Source organism: Azolla caroliniana, unplaced genomic scaffold, assembly GCF_043228905.1.
Source record: "Azolla caroliniana isolate FFs.n. ecotype wild unplaced genomic scaffold, voAzoCaro1.0.p SCAF_2, whole genome shotgun sequence".
NCBI lineage: Eukaryota > Viridiplantae > Streptophyta > Polypodiopsida > Salviniales > Salviniaceae > Azolla > Azolla caroliniana.
The window spans coordinates 15,790,248-15,815,069 of record NW_028230437.1 but is presented as its reverse complement, the minus strand read 5'-3'; the positions used below and the strand labels follow the sequence as shown (position 1 = coordinate 15,815,069).

The window sequence follows — 24,822 nt, the reverse complement described above, 5'->3', positions numbered from 1 at the left end:
AAGATGATAAGAAAATCTCTCTCTGCCTCTCCCCGCTCTCTTTCTAGTTGTGGCTTGGTGTTTTACACCATGGCATGAAAGCCATAAAATTGAGAGAAGCTAGGTTTGACCCTCCGCATGGGCTAGACCCCGTGTCATAGATCGGAATCAGTCTCTTATGGATCTTAAAAAGATATCTATCTATCTACCTTTCTCTCCCTCTCCAAGTTCGCTCCTTGTCATGGACTAGGTCCTGTCTCATAGATTGCAATCGGTTTCTCGCAGATGTTAAAAACATATCTATCTATTTATCGAACTATTGGTTTGGTGGATTAAACTAGAGCATCAAAGTCATAAATTGATGGAACCCAAGTTTGATCCTCGTCATCATCTCATAGATCTCAATTGGTTTCCACTAGATGTTCGAAAGATATCTACCTCTCCCCTTTTACACACGCATCTCTTGATTATCTTTGACATACTACATAATGATATGCATTGATACTAATTGTCTAGCTCTTTACAAAGATGGCATGAGCCTTTGATGGTATAGTCCTCTCACCAAGACATGGTCAAGGTTGTATAATACACCAAACATTAGCTATATTGGTGTTCATATCAAATAAGTCACTCTTGAACCTTATGCTTGTAAGTCAATGCAGGATATGTACAACAAACATCCACAGTGCCATAAAGACCTAATGATGTATGATTCTTAGAGTCTAGAAAGTTCCGAGACCACATAAGTGGATCGAAAAACAAGAAGAGAACAACAAGAACAAGAACGATAATAAGGCGATGTGATGTGGGGATATTATGTGTACATAAGCATGTTTGAGTAAAAAATGACATAAAAGAATGAATGTATGTGAAAGTGAGGACATGAGATAATGAAGGAAAGGAAGGGCATCTCAATCTCATTGATTGGGCGAGAGAACCTCCTTATCCTCTCATCGAAAGTTGAATGGTGGGAGATTGAGATTCACCCAATAGGGATAGACGAGACACACACACCGTCCGATAAATTAAACGCGATGTGTTGAACCGTCCGATGCGAGGCGATATATAAAATCTGAAAGAAACTGAGAAGCAGAAGAAGAAACAGAGAAGAAGAAGAAGACGAAGACGAAGACGAGACATAAGCTTTTGGATTTGCCGTGGCCATGGCTTTGCTCACAGCTGCATCTAGCCTTTCTACATCTCTCTCCATCCGAGCCTTCCATTCCTCTCCTTCGGGAAGCCAGGTGTCGCGATCCCAAAGCGCAAACAATGTTGCTCTGTCGATCCGATCTTCTTCCCTACCCAGTCTCGATCTAACCCTATGCAAAGAGCAAGTGGAGACCGGCGGCAAAGCATTAGCCGGGGCGATGTTCGCCACCATGGCGACGTCGGGATCAGCTGCAGCTGCACAAGAAGTGCTTAACATGGTGGCAGCTGCAGCTCAAGAAGGCGACGATAAACGTGGCTTCGCCCTTCTCCTCACTTTAGTGCCTGCGATCGGCTGGGTACTTTTCAACATCCTACGGCCAGGATTGAACCAACTGGACAAGATGAGGAGTGCTAAGGCAATGGCGATCGGGATCGGTATTGGGGCGGCTATTCTGGCAGCACCACCAGCATTTGCGGCCGCCGCCCCTGACAACGACTCGCGGGGGACCCTCCTTTTGTTTGTCCTCTTCCCTGCCATCGGTTGGGTCCTCTATAACATCCTCCGACCCGCACTCAATCAACTCGACAAAATGCGGTCCACCCAGAAATGAAGCATCCTAAAATGTTTGTCCACGGTGATCCATCCGCCCTCTTCATGCTCCTTAAATTTGTAACATATTTTGATGTCCCCTTTGTGAAACTTTGACAATTTTACATATTTTCAAGAAATTTTGGTTCTCAATTAGTTTGTTTGGTAAGTCATGTGGGATAAGGTATAAGAATTATAGGTGCTATTGGAATCAATCAATCCATGTATCTTTAACTGATAGGAATTACATGTTTTTTTTAAGGGGCAATATTTGGGTGGTTTAAACTTAGATCGAAGGTAAGGTAATATATAAGCATTAAATGTCATGTTTTGAAGGTAACGTTTGAGTGAGGTGTTTTGGAACTCAATTAAATGTGTATGCTAGCTAGCATCATATAATCCCCAATGCATCACACAAGGTAACACCGGGATCAGGACCTCAATGCATGACATTAGCCATTCAGTTAGAAATTGATTGATTGATTGATGCGTTTCTATTCTTGGACCCTGCTCTTTCTCCTCACTTTTATATTTGCACTCCATCTTTTTGACGAAACTGATCCACAAACGAAACAGGCTCAATGTCCTCAAGCTGATTGATTATATGTACACACATTCATGAAATTCCTAATGTCCGCGTAGCATCCCCCAAGCTCTAGGACGCCTTCTTTACATAGTCGAAGCCATCTCAACTCCCGGATGAGAAGACATTCTAAGTGAACGTTTGAAAACCCAGGTCTATGACTTCATTCAAAGGGGCATAAGTCTAGGACCATTACCTTTTTTATGCTCCTTTTGTGTGGGTGGGCTAGCAAGTTGAGTGAGCCCCATCCATGCTTTCAAACATGATGAAGTTGAAGATACTGGCTTTTAGACATGGCCATAGGCCCATAACATTGACAATGACCATTTTAAATGTGAAATAGGCAGCATCATACATTGATTCAAGAGAAAAAAGCGCTTTGGAAGTAAAACCCTTTAATTGAAGCAATGAAAGTAGCACCAACACCAATAAGTCGGCTAAGTGGCCAATAACCATTGAATAAAATATCACATGAAATGAAATAAACGAGATTTATGTTGTTTGTATGTGCATGTAGATAGGCATACACAACACAACGTTTCTCAACACCTCTTTGTCTTGACCTTTATGATTTACTAATGCACCATATGTGAAGACTATTGCAACAACCTTACCATCAACAAAAAGCATTACATTTTCACCCAATAAAATGTTTGGGGCCCATCAAGCCCCAAGGGTGACTTCAAAAATTGTCAATGACCTCGTCCCTACATACCTTGAGTAGTATTAGTAGTTGTTTTTTTTGTACAATTTGAAGTTGTTTGTTTAGGAAGTCATTAGTGCATCGCACCATAGGTTAGATTACCAATATGTGATGTATGGACTTTGAATAACTACAATGGGTACCCATAGTTGATTTTATTATTTAGGTTTCCCCTCTAACAATCATTGTGAACCCCTTATTATCATGAAAGTACCAACTATAACAATGCCATGCACATTGGAAATAGGGATATAGTCTTGTATGTGTGTGTATGGAAGAAGAAGGTTGGGATACCTGAGTGATGGGGTAGAGAGGAGAATGCAACCATGGAATGCTCTCTTCCATGCATGATGGGGTAACTAATGGTTTAATATCAAATTAATTGGGTCCAATTGTATTGTCTACTAAAACATATTGAACTTTTTTGGGAAAAAAAAACAAAAACATATTGAACTATTATTTCCAAGTATTTTATTTGTTCTCTAATTTAATCTCCTTTACCTTGGTCTATAACTTGAACAACTAAACAAAAATGTCGTCGAATCACTTTTTGAAAATAGTTATTGCATGTTTTACAGGAATTAATTAAGGTTTAGGGGTAAAATTGATAAACATTAATACATATGTGGCTCTACAATTAAGGTTTGGGGGGTTCCAAATACATAACTTATACATAAATGAAGTCATAATTTGTGCATGAGCATATGCAAAGAGGTGAAAAAATGTTGAGCATAAGCATGGGGGTTTGTTCTGTTAGGGGGTTGCCATTGACGTCTAATCTTCACAAAGGGTAATGTTCCCGTGAATGATGCGTGTAACAAATGGATGCATAAGAGTTATTGTAGTCATTTAAAAGGTGATTGTTTTTAAGGAAAGTGAAAGCCAAAGGTCGATGCTACCATATACAAAATATATTTGAAAAGGTTAACTAGAGAGCACAATTAATGTTCCTTTTTAAACCTTTGCATGTATGGTCTCGAGTTCTTGCAAGCATTACATTATGTCACCTTCTCGCCCATGCTTCGTAAGAGGGTGTGTATTATTATTCCAAACCTCTACACTAGGCATACCATACACACAACATGAAAGAAGATAGCATGATAATAAAGAGGAGCATCACATTCCTTATGCCTGGAGACATCTAAGTACCATCAGATGGACCCGTTACGATGAATGCTCTGAACAATAAATCTACAATGTGCGTGTACATGTGCCTTTGCGCGCGCACGGAGAATAACAGTGATACAGAAAATCGATATGGAATAATGAGCGATAAAAGCTAGCTTAGGTCAGCTAGGAGCGCTCTAACTCTTACGTGCGCACACACATACACACACACACACTCTCTGTCTCTGTCTCTCTCTCTCTCTCTCTTTCTTTTATTGTCAATATGGGAAATGAGATTTGGTTTCGGTTTTTCTTCTTGAGGCAATGGTTTTTGATGGAAGTTCGAAAATAATAAAAGCAGCTTGAGCTTTTATGGACACACACACAAGGGGTCGGGACTCGCACTTTCTTTTTCAGAAACTACACTTACTCTTCTCTTTTGTTTATAAGTAATAAATTAATAATAATAAAAAGCTCAAATGATAAGAATAGTAAGACTTCAAATATTTGTTTTATTGTTTATTATTTATTTAGTATTTTGGGACCAGCCAGTCATCAGTCACAAGAGGTCAAGGTGGGTCCTCAGAGAGAGAGAAGAGAGAGAGAGAGCGGATCGCAGCGGCACCCACCGAACTAAACCAAACCAAACTCTCTTTGATTTTGCCAAATTTGAAGGGCCTTCAAAACACCAAACCACGACGGAGAGAGAGAGGCCCCGCGCCCTTTTTTTCTTTGGATTTGTGGGCTAAATACAACCCCCCAAAAAATAAGGACAGGACGGAGGCATGGGATGATGATCGATAGATCGATCGACCATAGTAAATAATAACAAATCAAGCAACAGATCAAAATAAAGAGCGCTTCTCTACCACTATTCCTGCCTCCATCGACATACATATTTGCTTACTATACCTCCTCCTCTTACAGCTTGTAAGCTATTCTTCGCACCTCATTCATTCTAATAATAATAAGAATAGGAATAAACAGAAGAAGAAGGGAGCATGTCTCACCACCACCATCAGCAGCAGCAGCAGCAGCATCAAATGGATGAATTTGGACGCACCCAAACCATGCCAAAACTGAAGCCAAACCAGGTGGCTGTGGTCACTGAATCGCCACCACCTCCACAACCAATATTATCATTATCTGAGAAAGGCAATGGCGCTTTCCCGGTGGGGTTGGTGGTGGATTCATCACAGCAGGCTGCCCCCTGCCGTGTCAACGTCTTCGAGATCGAGGCTCGCAATGTGTGCTACCGGATCCCTCGTTCACGCCGGCACGTCCTCCTCGACTCCTGCTGCACTACGTTGTGGTCAAGAAGCAAGGAAGAAGCATGTAGTAGTAGTAGTAGTAGTAGTAGTAGTAGTAGTCCTGCGATGGTGATGAGTCGGAGGAAGGAGTTCATATTGAAAGACGTGAGCTGCGTGGCCAAGGCCGGGGAGATATTGGCGGTGGCTGGGCCGAGCGGGGCCGGGAAATCCACTCTCCTGGAGGTCCTGGCCGGCCGCATCCGGCCCTCCTCCACCAGCAGCAGCCCTCCTGGCCACAGCATCCTCGTCAACGGCCGGCCCATGAATGTCTCCGCCTTCAGGCGCGTGTCGGGCTTTATCCCGCAGGCCGATGCGCTCTTCCCTTTACTCACCGTCCGGGAAACGCTGCACTTCAGCGCCAGGCTACGGCTGGGGAGGAGCGTCTCCGGCAGCGAGAAGCAGAAGCGAGTGGAGAAGCTGCTGCGGGAGCTGAAGCTGGAGCACGTGGCGGAGACGAGGGTGGGCAACGAGGAGAGCCGGGGCGTTTCGGGCGGCGAGCGGAGGAGGGTGTCCATCGGCGTGGACGTCATCCACGACCCCGCCGTCCTCCTGCTGGACGAGCCCACCTCCGGTCTGGACAGCGCCTCCGCCCTCCACGTCATCGAGATGCTCCACGCCATGGCCAAGTCCAGATGCAGGACCATCGTGCTGAGCATCCATCAGCCGAGTTACCGCATCATCCAGCACATCTCCTCCTTTCTGCTTCTCGCCAACGGATCTGTAGTCCACCACGGATCGCTGCCTTCCCTTCACTTCTGCCTCCTGCACTCGGGTCACCACATTCCGCCACAGGTCAACGTGCTCGAGTATGCGATCGACGCGCTCTCTTCCTCCGATGACAACGACGCGGCCGCCATCACCAATAAGGCGAATAGCGCCACCACCACGGCTACTGTAACTACTGATATCCCAATTATCACCTCCGACACTGACAATCATACTGCTGCCATGGATCCATGGGATGGAGAATCATTCAACACGGCCACGAGCAATGGGAACATGAAGCAGTATTGGACCTCCAACCAGTCGATGTCGATGTCAATGGCACCGTGCTTTGCCAACAGCATGCTCGTGGAGGCAAGCATCCTGTCACAGCGTTTTAGCCGGAACATATTTCGGACGCACGAGCTCTTCACGGCAAGGACGCTACAGGCGGTCGTAGGAGGGCTGGCGATGGGGAGCATCTACATGAACGCAGGGGGGGGCGAGGAGGGGGTGCACAAGCGGCTGGGTTTCTTCGCCTTTACGCTAACGTACCTCCTCTCGTCGACAGTGGAGGCATTGCCCATCTTCCTGCAGGAGAGGAGCGTGGTGGTGGCGGAGACGTCGAGGGGGGCATACAGGGTGTCGTCGTACATGCTGGCGAATGTGGCGGTGTTCATGCCATTCCTCATGCTGGTGGCCATCCTCTACTCCATCCCAGTCTATTTCCTCATCGGCCTCAGCCCCACAGCCTGGGGCTTCATCTTCTTCGTGTGGGTGGTGTGGATGGTGCTCATGATGGCCAACTCCTTCGTCGCCTTCTTCGGGGCATTGGTGCCCGACTACATCATGGGCAACTCCCTCATCTCCGGATGCATGGGCGCCTTCTTCCTCTTCTCCGGCTACTTCATCTCGCCGCAAGACATGCCGCCTTACTGGAGGTTCATGCACTACCTCTCTCTCTTCAAGTACCCTCTCGACGCCCTTCTCATCAACGAGTACACCTCCTCCCCATCCCTTTGTTTTGGGCCCCTTCTCCCTTCTCCTTCTTCTCCTTCTGCTCTCGTTTGTTCCCTCACTGGCCCTCGCATCCTAGAGCAGCTCCATCTCTCCCCATCCTCCAAATGGCCCAACGTAGCCATCATGCTCACTTTCATCGTAGCCTATCGCCTTCTCTGCTATCTTGTGCTCTCTTTCAAAGTCTCCAGGCGCACCACATGATCCAATATTTCCCTTCCTCCTCCTTTCTGCGGATCCAACCCACACATTTCACTCACTCATTCCTTCTTCATTCATGAACTCCTTCCTTACTCAGTTGAATCAGTCTTCTTAATAGATGACCATGTTGTTGTAGGTCTTAAATTCACACATACTTATACACATACACGCCATCATAGTATACAGTGACTACATATTATTACAATGTTAAGTTCTCAACACCCTTCACGGCTGCTCCATCCATATCACAGCCTCTTTACTCTCTCCCTCCCTTCATTTTCTTGCCATCACCACCACCCTACATCACGCACTCTCCATACAGAAGAGAAGAGAACGGATATCATCAGGAAACTATAGATTGGATGATTAAATCCTTTGCCCCCACTTCAAATATTTCAACTATGATTATATATATAACTCATCGACCATATTTCAATGTGATTGATTATACATTTCCAGCATGCTTAGTATACTTCAGGCAACTGCCCATTGGCTACTTGTCTTATTTCCCAGTCTTACGTCTCACCTATTTGAAGGCACTCAAATCTGATTACTTTTATATTCATGCAAGCTTCATTCCTAAATTTGTATATTTCATTTATGGGTATAAAATGCTAGATTAGCTTTCGTTAGCCCTGCCCCCCATCCTGTCCTTTAACAAGAGGCAACCATTTTAGCTCCTTGAGTCATTGCCACAAGTACAAGTTTATAGGATTTAATAGCCGATGGCAAAATGCAGATAGAATTTGTGGCGCAATGAATACTGATGTGTTTCATGTGAAAAAGAAACCCACATTTAAACGTCGATAATAAACTACCATAGAGAACTAACAATGTTGTCAAATTTTCATGTATGACATACAACACAAAGTTGTTTCCATCCAACGTGGCTACAAAGATACTAACTATAAGTATAAGTGGATAAGTAAGGTAGTTGTTACCTTACCTATAAATTGGATTTACAACAATCCAATCCATCCATGACATTTAATAAACGTGCCTACCCAGACGACCATGATGTGTGTGCACTAAAAAAGTGTTGCTCTAGAAGAAACATTGACATGCTTACATCTATGCGGCCATTCCATTCGACGGTAGGTCGTGATAACCACATGAGTGTTTCCTTTGTATACTAGTAAAACGTCAATGGGCTTATATCTACAGACTACCCGGCCAGTAGTTCCAATGGTAGGTTGTGATAACCACATGAGTGTTTCCATTGTATGTTAATAAAATTAATGTGCTAGAGAAAAAAGAGAAAGATAATACACGTTGTTTATTTATATGCTTGCTCTTGAGAATGTATTTTTATTTTTTTTCCAAAAACCCAAAGAGAATGTATTAGCAATGGGGGCGATGATTACGTAATAATAAAACTACAAAGAAGTCAAGACTAAGTCAACTATGAATAAAAAATTTGACATTCGATACAACAATAGGGGGGACCTTGACTTCCATTGAACATTCTATGTGTATTAACATAAAATGTTTGCGCCAATATGTATTGATGGTAGAGTGAGTGGTATATTAAAATTACCAATTTCATTTAATGTAAAGGTATCTCCCATCCATTTCTTACAAGGGCAAGACCTTGCACACAGATGCACCAAGGACTATGTGTTCATACACAATATATGTCATCGAGTTCAATACATTGACATGAACCGAACTAAGGCACTTCATAAGAATTACGCCAGATCTTTGCAAAGAAACCATACAAAGTCCAATTCTAAAAAAGGTTGCAAGTTGGTCATGCCTACCTAGAAACTGCTGGATAATCCAATTGGGCATGTTGGACACTTTTAAGTTTAGTTGAATTAGTTGTAGTTCTTCAAGATGCGGTTTTGAAAAGAAAAGTGACAACTGTGTCGAGTAAGATAAACCATCAAATTGTATTCCATTTGAACCAAGATCAACTTGAGGCTATTGTAGTAGATTCAAACCAAGGTCAATTGCTTGCGCAAATGGAAATGCACAGGTGCAAGTGTGGGGGTTTTTCAACTCTAAGTGGAACCCACAACTAAACGGTGATAAGTAAAAAGGTAGGGGCTATTTGTGTAACTGTTGCACTGTTTTTTACTTATTATTCATATGCCATTGCCAAGGGGTAGAGTAAGAAAATAAAAGAAACAAGAACCCTTTCTTCTTTTTGGTTGAAAAAAATCACAAAAACACTGAGAGTGAAAACAACTTACAAAACAAAGAGACTTATGGAAAAATAGAGAGGGAGAGAGAGAGAGAGATAAATCAAAAGAACACAAGGGACAGAAGTGAAGGAAGCTTGAGACATTGCTAATCTCAAAGAGCATCGCAACCCACTTTTGTTATTTGTGGATGACTTCTCTTCTCCATCTATTTCACGCACTTCTCACACGTATAGGTAAATCTTCCTACCTTCCGAGTGCTACATCAAGGTAGAACCAAGACAACAAGAAAAAGATATTGAAGGGTGGTATATTTTGATGTAATTGGAAGGAGATGTGCTCCAAACATCCACCAATGTCAATATTCTTTGCTTCCATGTGTATGGTGAAAATGTTTTCACTTGAAACCAAGTTTGCTATACACTTGATGGTTCAATGATTCCACCGTGATGGTGAAGAAATTTTTGGATCTTGATATTCTCAATCATTTTGTAAGACAAGTATGCCTCAATGCAATAGGGTTTTATTCATAATTTCATTCCCATCTCTAATCAATGAAAATTATGAGAATAAGAAATGATTTCATTTTGTTGTGTGTTTGTCTTTTTGATGACTTTTTTCCCTACAAGTGGTATTAGAGCCGAGGTTCATATCGTCCGTAATATTAGAAATGGATGAATCCATTGGTGGGATGCTTAAGTTGAATGGACCCAACTATTTAGTATGGAAGTCCAAAATGATGGATCCGTTATTATGCAAGGATTTGTGGTTGTCGGTACAATGTGTTATCGCAATATCAAAAAATGTTGATGCATCAACTTGGGAAGGCATGCATTAAAAAAACTGCATATATACGATGTTTCATTGACATGAGTTTATATAATAACTTTGATGATGAAACCAAAGCAAATGTATTGTGGAAGAAAATTGAGAGTATGTTTGAAACTAAGAATTCTTTGAATAGAGTTTCTGCATTTAGAAAGATTGTAAGATTAAGATATCGGAATGACTCTAGTATGGCAAAGCACCTAAATGTATTTAAAGGGTTGATCAATCAAACTGTCTCTTTAGACATACCTCTAGCAGATGAAGTATTGGCTTTATTATTGCAAGGCTCTCTCCCAGATAGTTGGGAAACACTTGTGGTGACACTTGGAAATTCCGCAACACACGTAAAGCTAACATTGGGTATAAGTCTAGTCTTCTTAATGAAGAAGCATGAGGAAAGGATCATGATTCCAATTTTGAGCATAAAGCCCTAGTCACAAAAAATACCTCAAATAGAGAAAGAAGTCATACTCAGGGTCCACAAAGTATTAGAAATAACTCTAAGGGGGACTTTAAATCTAGAAATAAGAAAGATTCTAAGAAAGATTTTTCGTATCAGTATTGTGGTGGTCCAAATCACTACAAATGAGATTATAGAAAGAAGAGGTTAAACCAAAAGAATGGAACCTTTGACAACAAGAAAAATCACCCTACAACAACCACATGTGATGGTGAAATTATCATTGTCTATGATGATGTTTGTGTCAGTTTAGCATCCCAACAAACTGATTGGATTATTGACTGGAGAGCCTCGTATCGTATTACCCCATATCGAGAGATTTTTACATCATGTGTTGGTGGTAACTTTGGTAGAGTCAAAATGATGATCTAGGTGTGACGGAGGTTGTTGGCATAGGGAATGTCATTTTGGCCACATACACAAGTTGTAAACTTGTATTGAAAGATGTTAGCCATATTTCGGATATTAGGTGGACAATCATTTTTGCATGTAAGATTGATGATGAGGGTTTTTCAAATTACTTTGGTGAAGAAAGATGAACGCTGACCAAAGGCTCTCTAATAATTGCAAAATGTCAAAAACTAGGTTCCATATACCTTATGCATGCTATGGTGTCTAGCAAAGAGGTAAATGTAGCTAACAAGAACATTGTCCCTATTGAGCTATGGCACAAGAGACTTGGGCACATGAGTAAAAAAGGACTTGACTTCTAGCAAAGAAGAAAATTTTGCATGCATTTGGAAACTTTGAAAAGATTTACGTACGGAAGCTAAACAAAACACAACTGGCTCAGCTGGACAGCAATAGAAAACAGAGCTTAAGAAAACATAGAGATGCCTCATGGAGAGTGGGAGAGACAGAGAGAGCAAAAGATTGAAACTCAATTCAAAACAATAATATGCTCTGTACATATAAAAAGATTTATGCGCGGAAGCTAAGACAGACCACAACCGGCTCAACCGGACAACAACAATGAAAACAAAGAGAAAACAATGGAAGAACACACAGAATGCGGGAGACAATGTGCTTAGAGAACAATTTTATACAAGTCCTCAAAGCACGGTTAGAAGTACTGACAAGTACTTCAATGCTCATAACTGAGCTATTGACACTAACTCCAAAAAAATATAACTACCTACTAAACTAGTTGTGAAAGTGAAAGTGTGGAATCTTGTAGACAGAACCCGGCTTCACCAGATAGCAACAGAAAACAAACACAAGTTTAATGGAGAGCTTGGAACATACAGTGTACACGAGACCGAGAGAGTAGAATAGCATAAAACTCAATTTCAATAATAATACTCTCTGTGTACACTGTACATACAATGTGCTCAGTGAGCACTTTTATACAACTTCTTAAAAGGACTAACAAAAGTACTGACATGTACTTCAATGCTCATACGAGCGACTGTCACTAACTCCAAGAAATATGCCTACGTACTAGGCTACGATCGTAGGCCTCTTATGAACTACCAATTACACTCTGATCTGATTCTCCGATCCGGCTCTTGGTTCCGGATACTGATCCAGATACTTGTCCGGTTCTCCATTCTGAATACCAATCCGGCTTTGGCTTAATCAGGCGATCCGGATCCAGTTGAGCTTGTCTGCTCAACACTCCCCCTCAAGCTCAACTTGAGGTTGGATCATGGTGTCAATATCTGATGGTTCTTCCGTTCGACTCATGGCATCCTCCCACCTCCCTCACTGTTGTGAAGATCCATCACTATGTGCAGATCGTGATGCGGAACCATCGGGGTCTTGGACCGGAAGGATTCGAAGTTTGCACTAGTTTAGCGAGAAAGTATTTAAGATAGATTGAAAGAGAGAGATTGATATGGCGAGAGAGAGAGATAGAGAGAAAGATTAAAATTGAACACTTGACTTTAGATACACCATCAATTGGATAACAAATTTTCTTCTCCTTAAATTCTTGAATCATACATAGCTTGTTTTTCTTTTTCATCCACTCTTTTATAGATGCCCCCATGCATATGATGCATGTGGGGTACAAGACATGCATGAAATGCATGATGCATGTTTGCCATTTGGCGCTCATGCGTTACATGTGATGCATGATAACCATGTCACTCATTTAAGCTCTCATATGAGAATTTTTCAAGTAAAACTATAATGATAAAAATACAACTTTAAGGAAATGACTTGGCTTAGTGGTAAATATATTGCTTTTTACCTTAGAGGTACAAGGTTCAAGTCTTGGTTACATATCTTTTAAAGCACAAAATACTATTAGGCTTTTGGACCAAATATCTTTAAAACACCATGCACCGCGATCAACCGACCCGACCGATCCATTCGGTCTGGCCCGGTTCGGTCCACATCATGAGGTCGTCGGATGCCAGTAACCGGGTTTGCCAACACCGGTCAGTCGCCGGTTGCCGGATCCGTCGCCGGTCACCAAATGCCGATTACGTGGCCAGTCGATGCATCCTGAGCCAGTTCGGTCCGCATCCCGATGTCGAGGTCGCTGGATGCTGGATTCCGGTTGCCGGATGCCGTCACCATCCGATCGTCGTCGGTTTGTCCAATTCCGGCTCCATCGCTGTCCAAAACCAATGAACTTGGCTACATACATTCATCAAGTCATTCAACTTATCCTTTCTATTCTCCACACATAAACACAAAGATAATAGCTTTTGCTTTGCCTTATATATGGTGAGATCCTTATTTGTCCTGTCTATGTGGGATATCTCATAATTTTTTATTTTTCTCTTTTTCTTTGCAAACTTCATACCCACATAACTTGATACTTAGATGTCTGTTTGTTATGTAGCAAAGTGCATTCAAAAGCTCTTCAAGACCTCCATGTTTTTGTACCAAGATATTAAACTTATTTAAAATAGTATCTTCACTATTATTGTTTTATATTTTGTGAGAAGAACCACACTCGATTTCGTATGTTCCTCACAAGTTTCACACTATCGCCAAAAATCTTCACGACATCCACCCCCATCAAACCGCACGTCCTCTGGTACGTGCCAAGAAGAGAGAGTGCAAGATTTTGGCTACAGTGATCAATCAGATTCTTCCACGTCCTCATTTACATCCGTCCTACTATCTTAATCGTCGAGGTGATCGAGGTCAATATTCTCGTCTTGTCTTTTCTTGAAAATCTTTACACTTTTTCCCGCAATGGGTATGACCAACCTTGATCCATCTAGCTCCGCAAGATGGTATGTGGCATTGTCGTTAGTACTTGTTAGCACATACAGTCTGAACCATCTTCTTGCAAACTTTCTTGTTGTACTGTGTTGATTGTCAAGGCTGTTGTCGTAGACCAATACCCAATCTCCTTCTTTGATCTTCTTGGGACACAGTCGATGCTTCTTGTCGAACCGAATTTTGTTCTTCACTCGGGCTGCCTCCATCATCTTTCATGCTTTTTCTAGATCTTTAGGTCTTCTTTCAAGTTTCCTTATTCGTGCCGCTAATAACTCTTCTTGGCTCATCTTGTTCTCCCATGATATCGCTACCCATGAGGCAATCGTCCTTTCGATGGGCATTACCAGCTTTTGTCCATACATAAGCTCCGTTGGCATATACCCTGTCACCGAGATGTGTGTTGTTCTGTTAGCCCACAAGCCATAGGGCAATAGTCGTGGCCAATTCCCGACTCAACCATTGCATGCTCGTACGATGGCTTTGACGATAGGTCCATGCCCTCGCTCGATCTTTCCATTTGCTTCTGGATTGTAGGCAATTGTGAGGGAGAGCTTCACGCCTAGTCGTTCGAAAAGCTCTGTTGCTTCGTGTGCATCCAACTCCCCTTGGTAGACGACTATCTTTCCCACACATCTGTATCGGCAAACAACCTCTTCGAGTAGAAATTTGCAAACAGCCGACGTCATCTTATTTTTCAAGGCTCGTCCTTCCACTTGATTTGTCACGTCTTCTCTTGCCAGAGCTAAGTACTTCATTTGTCCCACTCCCATTGGCATTGAGACTAGATCCACAATCCATTTGAAGTGTATGGTGAGCGGGTATGTCGGTCATAGCTCATCACGATGACGTATGTTGGAATGTACTTGGCAAGTTTCGCATCTGGACACGAAATGGAGTACATCTTTGTACATGCTTGGCCACCAGTACTTCTCCTTCAACTTTTCAAATGTCGCCCAGGTTCCTCTATGACCTGCCCAAGGACTCTCGTGGAATTCGGTCATCAGCATCACTTGCTCTTCTTTCTTCACCACCACTCGACGTGGTATTCCTGGCCTTCTTTTTGGGTGTTGCCAAAGGAAGCCTCCCTTCAAGAAGTATTGGTAAGCTTTCTTCCGTATTCATAGGGCCTCCTCCTTTGTCAACGAAGCATCCGCCGTCATTGTTTTTAGGAATCGGCCGATCAGTAACCACTCTCCTTCGTACTTGTCCTCGTTGAAGGTGTGGAGGGTTAGCGTGTCCTTGTCTTTTGTCGATAGTTGAGCCATCTTGAAGAAGTCGAGGGTGATGTCTTCATCTTCCGAAACCATGTCACCCTCATTCTCAAATCTTGCCCTCGACAGCATGTTAGCCATGGTGTTCTTCTTTCCTGCAATGTGGCGGATCTCTTGGTTTAAAGATTTCATATAAGCGATCCACCTTAGCATAGCTAGATCCAGTGTCGCACATCCTGAGATCATTCCGAGTATTGGGAGACAATCGGTCTCTATTATCACTTCCGACCCGATCAGGTAGTCTTTCTCCGTCTTCACTGTAGACACAATACCCCAAAGTTCCCGCTTGACTTGGGCGTATCTTTGTTGTCGTTCGCTGAGAACCTTTGCTCCGAACCGGATGGCATACCACGCATTATCTTCTCCTCCTTGATTGATGACCCATCCGATTCCGGTTGGGCTCGTATCTACAGTCACATAAATCGGCTTCCCTTCAGTATAGTCGGCCTTTCTTAGTGTTGGAGCTTCAAGAAGCAGTTTCTTCAATCTTCGCATCGCGTTTGTATGCTCGCTTCGCCATTCGAACTTCATTCTTTTCTTTAGTAATCCATATAATGGCTCGGCGACATGAGCGTAGTGCGGAATCTAGATATGATAAAACGTGCATGCTTCAAGGAACCTTCGAACCTCCGTTTGGTTTACGCATTCTTCTTTCATGTCCTGGATCGCGTTCACCTTGGATGGTGAAGGCTTCCAGCCATATGCTCCACACAAGTGACCTACCACCAAGATCTCTGGTTGCCCGAATGTGGATTTTTCTCCCGAAAATGTCAAATTCACATCTTCGAGCCTTTGAAGCACCTTCTCGCAATCTTTCATATGATCTGCGACGAACTTTCTACACCCTTCCTTATCTTTCGATTCATCTTTCTCCTCATCCGAACATCCTTTTATCGAAATATCATCCAAGAATGGCATCGTGATGTCCGGGATGCAATCCTTCAAGACCTTGTTCATGGCATTCACCATATGAGCCACCGAGTTCGTTGCACCTTGAGGTAAGGTACACATCTGCACGAGCCCGATCGGAGTCCTCATGGTCGTAATGTCACGACTGTCGATTGCCAACTGGAATTGGTCATATCTGGAGTAGAGATCGCCAATGGAGTAGATGGACCGACCCGCAAACGCCTCGACAAATTCGTCCACGCTCGGACCGATTCCAGCATTTCGAATTGTCACCTTGTTGATGGGTTGAAGATCTTGAACACCGGGTCATTTGAAACAGGTAATATGTCGTATTCTCTTTTGCCATAGTTGGTGAGATGCAGACAAGTATCCTAATTTAGCATGATTTCGAAAATGTACAATGCATGCGTACCTATTTTGCGAATGGATGGTGAAATATAGAACCAAATAAAATCCAAGCATTTGGTGAATTGTATACGTCTTGTTTTCGTGTCAATTTGTATATCCTGGAGTACAATTGAATATTAGGTTGAATATTAAACATCTTTATTTGGTATCCATATTCAAATTGTAGAGTAAAACTACATAAACCATAACTGTTAATCTGTGGTTTAGGGTTGAGGAAAAAAGTAGTCCCCCACTTGTTGGACGGGTATATCGATAGTTTCGTTGTATAATGTCATATAATCCATCACAATGTAATTGGTAAGAGTAACAATTATGTACCACGTTCATTTATAATATTTGAAACCAACAGACTTGGAACATAGCAAACAGAAAACCATTTTTTATCAAGAACATTCACAAGTTCATGTATATAATCATGCTAGGAGAAATGGGAAAGTATAATATCATGTTAATACCCCAAACTGGAGAAGAGCATGGTGACCAATCATATGTATATACAAATTACAGTTCAAAAAATGATTAAATAGTGAAATTATGAACGGGTGAATAAAATTAAATGGTAAACGATTACTTTTGTTCTCATAAACAAAAACAATATCAAGTCAAGGTATACATTATGCCTCAAAAATACTCAAAGTATACATTATGCCATCTAAATCAATCTATAAGCAAATCTAGCACACTAGGCTCTTTAGGCACTGATTGTTCTAGACTATTCTCGTTTGTGTCATCTCCACGCTCTCTTGAATCTGATGTATGTTCAAATTGTGTTACATCTTCTAGGTCCACAAGCTCCCCTGCTTCTTCATCAATAGGTTCCATTGGTTCTCGTGAAGTCATTTGGAACATCTCTGTCTCATTGATGTGCTTAGCTCCAACTTCTTGATCCTGATCTGGATAGTCCCAGATTCCTGTGATCCTCATTTTGATGAAGTTAACTTGTGCAGGGTCCTTCTCCAACGCAACACAATTTCGAAACATCTTCAATGCACAAGCTGTTTGTAGTACCTAATGGCCGCATGAACACGAACACGTATATATAAGAATTAAAGGCTTAAACTTGATCGACAGAAATCAAAGTAAATATATTTTATATACCTATGCCAGAGAACAAGTCTAGGACCCAATCATCTGGATTCGAGAAGAGCTCTAGGAGGCGGTTGATCAATCTTTGAGGTTTTTGATAAGGATTCACCATACTCTTATCACCTGAAACATGCCTTAATTTTTTTGTGACAGCTGGGCACATGATATAATTTACCACGTTACGCTTGTTGACATGTGCTCTAGCCTTCTTCTTTGTTATTGAATCATAGTAACCATTCGATCGCCAGGGCCATGTGTAATATTTGTTTTAATCCTACAGAGAAATAAAATCATGTTTTAGAGGTATGAATGTCAACATATAATAACAAGTATCATAATGATTAAAAACAAATTGTGACACACCAATGCACGTGTTCAATGGCATGACAACGTGACTTCAGAGTTGTTGTGGCTGACAGTGATTGCCCCATGCTATGGAATATGATTATCCTCCACAAGGGGGCCAATGTCAGTTCGACGAAATCCTTTACCATCTTCTCGATTTGGGGGTACTTGAAAGGCACATCATCATATGTTGATCCCGCAATTCGGAATCCATATGGTATGTTGGCTATCAGCAAAGTGTAGTGCCTTCTCGGTAACAAATCGAGCATTTGTGATACTTCCCCATTAAATACACTATAATGTAACTGTTTATAAGGATTGGACCTATGCAAAAAACTCTTCACAGTCTCCGAATCCTCAGGCAGTTCCATCTCTTTCCCTTTGGTCATTCTCTTCTCATACTTTGCACGTTCTAAGTGTGTGATCAAGGCAGCTGGAATACCATCATTATTGTCGTTGGTCTTTTTTGATTTCAATGGTTTCTGCAAGTGTCAATGTTGTTAGGAGAGAACATTAGCTTTCAATGTATTAACATTCAAATGACACATACCCCTTCTCTAAAAACAATAAAATATTCCTCCAATGCCTTGTAGGAAGAAGTTATCGGGCAGGCTTGCTCCACTTCTTCCCACGTTGGTAAACTCAATTTTTGCATCATCAACTCATGAATCTTCATGTATACCTTGTGACTATTCAATATATATGAAATTAAAAATTAAAAATCAATAATAGTAGAAGAATATCCTAAAACATTGTATACTATAAACCCTTACTTTTGCAATTCAGTAACCATCTCGTCCAAACTAAATTCCTTGGGAACAACTCGGGATAGCACCGATATTAATAGCCTATCATCTTTAATACCCTGTAATGACCTCCAAGGTAAAAGTTTCATGTCTTCTGCTAACTCCTCGATTACCAAGTCGCTTTTGCCCTTTGACTTCGATTTGATCTCAACGTGTGGATCAATCCTTCCCTTCTTTGACCTCTGCCCTTTGACCTCTTTTCGCTCCCACATGCTAAATATTTTTTCCTGGAGATCCCACACCTCTCCGGTCCGAAAGGCTAGTTGAGACCAGGAATCATATTTTCATAGCCCTTCTGATTTTGTGCTCTCATCCACTGCAATCCCACTTCCAGTAAACACTAGCGACGCAAACCAGGCCACAACCTTGGGCCAAAACAATTTAATGCATCTAGGTACTCATGATGAAAAAATCTCATCCTTTTAATGCATGACATCTTTTGCTTATAATCATTATCATTGTTATGGTCCCATGCTAGTAGCTTCGCCTCCTCGTGAGTGAGTCGTACATATACTTTATATTCGGCGTACTTAAAGAAGGGGGTGAGAGGGTATTCTTTTACAAGTTGTCTACGAGCTTTAGCCGAATGCGATCCTCCAATTACATAATATGTATAATCATCAACAGAGCTATACTTGAAGTCTGCTACTGTTGGACATTGATCTTGATCGACCATTACTAAAAATGGCACGACAGTAGCATGAGGATTAATTTTCCTTTTACTCTTCAAGTTTTGCACATGGACAACGTGCAACCCTCTAATTTCTAGGGGACGTCTTCTAGTCAAGGGATCAATTGGAGGTCTCTAGATTGAAGTAATTGGCAAATGAAACAACTGCCCCTTACGCACAAGTTTTGTCTTAACACTATTTTCTCTTATTTTATTTTGTTCAGACGTCAATACACCGGAAGATAGTTGACCTCCCGGAGCCATGACGTCGACTTGGTGCTCTTCTTCTTCCTCCACAAATTCTAAAACCTCTTCATCATCTTCGTCGGGTCGTGGTCGTTTGTTGTATTTCTTATGAACCGGATTTGTCTTTCTAGACTTTTTTGGTGGAGTTTGTGCTTCACTGCCCATCATTTCTCCTGTCACATACGAACGCAGTGCAACTAATAAGTTGTTCATCGTTTGAATGTCTTTACGTAATGACTTCGGGTTGCAACATTCTGCTACTAGGTTTCCCTCGTCAAGACGCAATCGTCTAGAGCCAACAGAGATCGAGACATCGATTATAATACTCGAAGAATCACTATCTTCATATTCTAGCTTGGTTACATCTCCATAGTTAAATGTTTTTCCAAGCTCCAATTTTCCTTTACCATCTGACTTAGCTGTTATTAAGAGTAGCACCGCATCTTCCTCGACATAAGAGAGACACCATTCTAACTCTGGGTAATTCTTATATTTAAGTTTAGATGTTTTCTCTTCCTAGGCCCCACCCTTGCTATTTTTGGTCGTTGTAACAGAAGACTTAGATGTTCCATCCCCCGTTGAGTCAAATAGAGTTCTTATAGAGACATCTTTGACAAAAGAGTCAGAATCTCGCTTTGTTGGAGTGTGAATCTTTAGTTTAAACGAAGGAACTTTTTGACGAGAGTCACTGAAATGAAGACAACATCCTATTTAGGTTAATTACGAACAAGACCATATTATTTGAACAAAAACGATGGAGAAAGCACTAAAATAAAGAACAATTAAACGCAAAACACTAAAAATAGTATCAAAATGATGACAAAACTGTGATGAGGGACATAAATTTTCTATCTGCAAAACTCAATTTTTTAACCACAATCCGATGCAGTGCATCGGATTTTGGTTGAATGCCTTGATTGTGACATGACTCCTCCTGAACCATCTAGTGAAGTTTAAGTGCATTTTAATTCGATGGTGTGTTTCCTTAACAAAATATTTGGGGATTATTGCTTATTGTGAAAAGGAATCTTTAAGGCATCTCTTAGAATCTTAAAAAATGTAAAGAATATTGCTAACCTGGCGATCTTCTTTCCCTTGTTCATGATGCCTGACGGAGGTCGTGCTTCGGAGTGCTTGAAATTAGTCTGTGGTCTGAGCTCGATGGATTCTTTGTCGCGATAATGAAAATGAAAATTGAAACTTCATTATATATATATATATATGTTTTTTTTAAATAAAAATTAATTTTTAATTAATGTTTTTTGTAATTTCTCTTCCTAAAAAGTGTTATAGTGTAACCAATAACTCATGTCTAGTTCTAATAGTTATATAGTAAAGATTCAACGTTCCTTAATCTTTTCTATAGAGGAGTTTGGTATATAGCCCTTTGATGGTAGTGCCACAGAGTTTGTCTTGATAGTTTCGAGAATGTATTCTTCTACAAGTAGAACGTCTTTTTTTTCTATTGCCCCCTTTCCTTTGTCCAACAACTCGTATTTGTCAATAGAAGAGTATGATTACAAGAGACATTCGAAAGGCTTGCGTACGAAATAGAAAAGTGAGGCTCCTAGTACCTCGAATTCTCTTTTTTCAATTGATCTTGTTGATGGCCCTTTTCATGTAAGCTTAGAAGCGGAGTCCGATACTTCTATAGATAATAGTAGTATTAGTAAACCACTTGTATTTAAAAGAATCCCTCGACAAGTTAGTGAAAAGAGATTTAATTTTTTATGTTCTGATCGTCAACTTCTTTGCGACTTCAACAAAACATGTTGTGCGAATCTCTTCATTTTAAATTATGGAATCTCTTCCTTCACGCTTACCACGCTATCAAAATTGATAAGTGAAGCATATACACCAAAGCCTGAAGTACATCACTTGAGTGAAGTGTACGACTTTAAACGTTTCTGCATGGATGGTGATGAGACTAAATGTAGGGTGCTTGCACCTCTTAATAATATAAGTTTCAACCATGTCTTCCTCATAAAACAAACCTCGGCCCACCTCAAGATGACGGTGTTGTTTGCAAAACAATACTCATCTAGTACACAATGGGAGCCCCAAGAAGGTTGTAGGCTCCTACTTCATATCCTAGATGCACCACTGCATGGTGCACAACAAATTCCATATGATGATCATAAAAATGTGGCACCCAATAGTTCTATTGATGAACAAAGGGCATATTGGTTGTGATGTCTTGAAGAGAAACAAAAGAATATTGATCGCACCAAGAAGTACACTGGTGATGAGGATGTTGAATGGTGGGAGATCTTCTTCACCCATCAACACACCATTTTAGATAATTACATCGCCGGATTTTGGCCAATCCATAACCCATTCACATGGAATATTGGGGTGCCATCAATGATATCGCCGACTCATCATCAACCATCGAATAATATAGAGCTTCATAATTTAGTTTGACCACTGCAAAGAGATATTTACGTGGGACCAAGAAAGTCACGTATTGTTGAGGCAAGATGGCAAGGTAATTTGCAAGAATTACAAGTTGGAATGTTGGTCGCAACATTAGCTGGGGTTGATAACTTGGGCCATCCATTTTGGATTGCAAAAATTATTGAATTAGTGAAAGATGAAGAAGGCAATCAGACAAAGTCAATTGTGGTCCACTGGTGTCAGACATCTTCACTTGATGTATTTACGGGAAAGTATTCTTTAGAGATGGTTAAGGATGTCAGATGTTCAAGCAGAAAGAGAAGAAGAAAGAATATACCGAGCACAGCTACTCTTGCACTAGACCGTGTTGACATACTAGTATACGACTTCTCATTGACAAAATCAAGCCATCTAAGCCAAGACACCATCAAGATAATAAAGGAGAAAATCCCAAATATGGTATCAAACAATATACAGAGACTAACCAAAAGCAATTCTCATAACCAAAAAGATGTTGGCTTGGAATTGGACAAAGATAATGCATTGATTGCCACTGATGATGAGGATGAGACGTAAGAATGCTCTTCCAGTCCATCAGACATGTCTTAAAATGTTGACTTGGTTCAAGCTTGGGATCGTTTTACTACATGATCTGAAACTTTGTAAATTACTTTTAGATGTTAAAAAACTTCGTGGTTTTGTGCCCTTTTTCGATGTAGTATTCTTAAAATGCGACATATTACCTGTTTCAAATGAGGCTTCTTCCATAATATGGGTCATGAACTCCTCTTCTTCTATTATGTTTTCTTCTTTCAGCATCTTCTCGAAGTCTTGCATCCAATGCTTGTCCTTCTTGTCGGGTAGTACTAGTTTACATGCGCCACTAGGTGTGACACATGTTGCTTCTCCTCGCAATCCACACGCTCTATTTTCTTGTGGGGACTTGTGATTGCTCGGACTATTTGTGCCCCATACTTCAATAGTCCGCTCTAAAAATCCGGGGATTCGCCTCCAAGACTATCTCGATTTCTTTCATGATTAGCTCGCACCATTAGGAATTGAACAAATCTTTGATTGTCAAGACTCTTGATTCGTGCGAAGGCTGCTCCATTATCAAACACCTTGGTCTCCATCCGGGATGATGTGATATACGATTGTCCTAGGATGACAGGATGCGACGCCGATTCTTTCACGAAAGTGTTGATCCATCTCCACATCCCCGATCGTGACTTTAACATTGGGACAAGCTCCGTACAAGTCCTCCGTAGACTTTGTTGCCACTCAAATCTTCCATCCGTGGTTTGTATTGATTGACCATCTTACTTTTTTGTAGAACTCGGTTGACATGAGGTTGATCTCCGAGCCATGGTCGATCAAGGCTACCACAATCTCTTTCTTCTCCCCGATCTTCACCGGCGTTTCCGTCGTCGCTCGTGCCCAATGAGGTCGAGTATAGTGGCTGTCCACCATATCTTCATCAACTTCGTCCCTTGCCATCATTATGACATTTGTCTTTGCTTTTTGTGGCTTCTCTTCTTCTTCGTCCGATTGTTGCCTCTTTCTTTTTACAAGGTCCACGATCGTGTCAAGGAACTCCTTCTTCATAATGCCGAGTAATTCCCTGAAGGACAAAGTCACGTGGCTATCAAGAACGCGTTCTTCAAGAATCTTCTTCAGGTCTGTCGTCTACTCTATGTCCGACCTTAGCTTATAAGTACACACAGTCCTTGTCTTTCAAGCGGGGTCTTCGACACCAATCTTCATGGGCCGAACCGTTGTCGTGAAAATCCGTCACTATGTGCGGATCGTGAGACGGAACCGCCGGTGTTCTGGACTAGAAGGATTTAGTGCAACACGTACAACACAAGCAAGTTTTAAGCATAAGACAAGTGGGAGAGACAAATCATTCCTTTATTGCAAAAGAAAATCGATTCTTTATAATTTCAGAATCGTGTTACAATGGGTTGGGTATGGAAATGAGAGATTATTTTTTCAAAGAAAGGAGCCAACAACCATGCAAGGAGTGGTCCGATATGAATACGAGAGATAATTTTTGACAAGAAAGATCGAGTCCCCAAAGCTAGGAGTTTGATATCAATATGTGAGATAATTTGTTTCTCGAAAACCCAAAGGGAAGAAGAAGGAAGAGGGGAAAAAAAAACTAGTAGGGAAAAAATGGGACATATATCCAACTCCTCGTTGATCCTCCCTCCCCAATGTTACTTTGCATGCCCACTTTTAGTTGGATGGCCTCTATTTTTAGTTGCATGGCCTCTGCTTTTAGTTGCACGCGTGTGTGCGGACGAGCGCGCGCATGCGTACACTACGCGCTCGTCTGCATGCAAAAGTCCCAACCGCGCCGCAATGTACGCATCCGCGCGTTCGTCCGAAACGTCCACGTGACCGTGCACGCGTATGCCCGAAACTTGCACACACGCGTACATCCGAAGACGTCCACATGGCCATGCACACGCGCATACGCCCGAAGTGTTAACACGACCGTGCATACGAACATACGTGCATACGCCCGAAGCGTTAACACGACCGTGCATACCACGTCCTGACCACGCCGTTTATGTGTCCGAAACGTCCACGCGACCGTGCACGCGTACGCTTGAAACTTGCACACGCGCGTACATCCGAAGACGTCCACATGGCCATGCACACGCGCATACGCCCGAAGCGTTAACACGACCGTGCATATGCACATACGTGTCATCCAAAGACGT

The 24,822-nt window shown here is 41.7% G+C and overlaps 2 protein-coding genes across 2 annotated transcripts; both read left to right on the top strand.

Annotated features, from left to right (window-relative positions):
- Positions 1 to 1,096: 1,096 nt before the first annotated feature.
- LOC147867420 (photosystem II reaction center proteins PsbY, chloroplastic-like) lies at positions 1,097 to 1,980 on the top strand. Its single transcript, XM_087315199.1, has one exon. It carries the CDS (start codon positions 1,143 to 1,145, stop codon positions 1,737 to 1,739), a length of 597 nt encoding a protein of 198 aa, XP_087171325.1. The 5' UTR covers positions 1,097 to 1,142; the 3' UTR covers positions 1,740 to 1,980.
- Positions 1,981 to 4,714: 2,734 nt separating this feature from the next.
- Positions 4,715 to 7,807, top strand: LOC147867419 (ABC transporter G family member 10-like). Its single transcript, XM_087315198.1, has one exon. The coding sequence runs from the start codon at positions 5,112 to 5,114 to the stop codon at positions 7,341 to 7,343; it is 2,232 nt and encodes a 743-aa protein (XP_087171324.1). The 5' UTR covers positions 4,715 to 5,111; the 3' UTR covers positions 7,344 to 7,807.
- Positions 7,808 to 24,822: the final 17,015 nt, after the last annotated feature.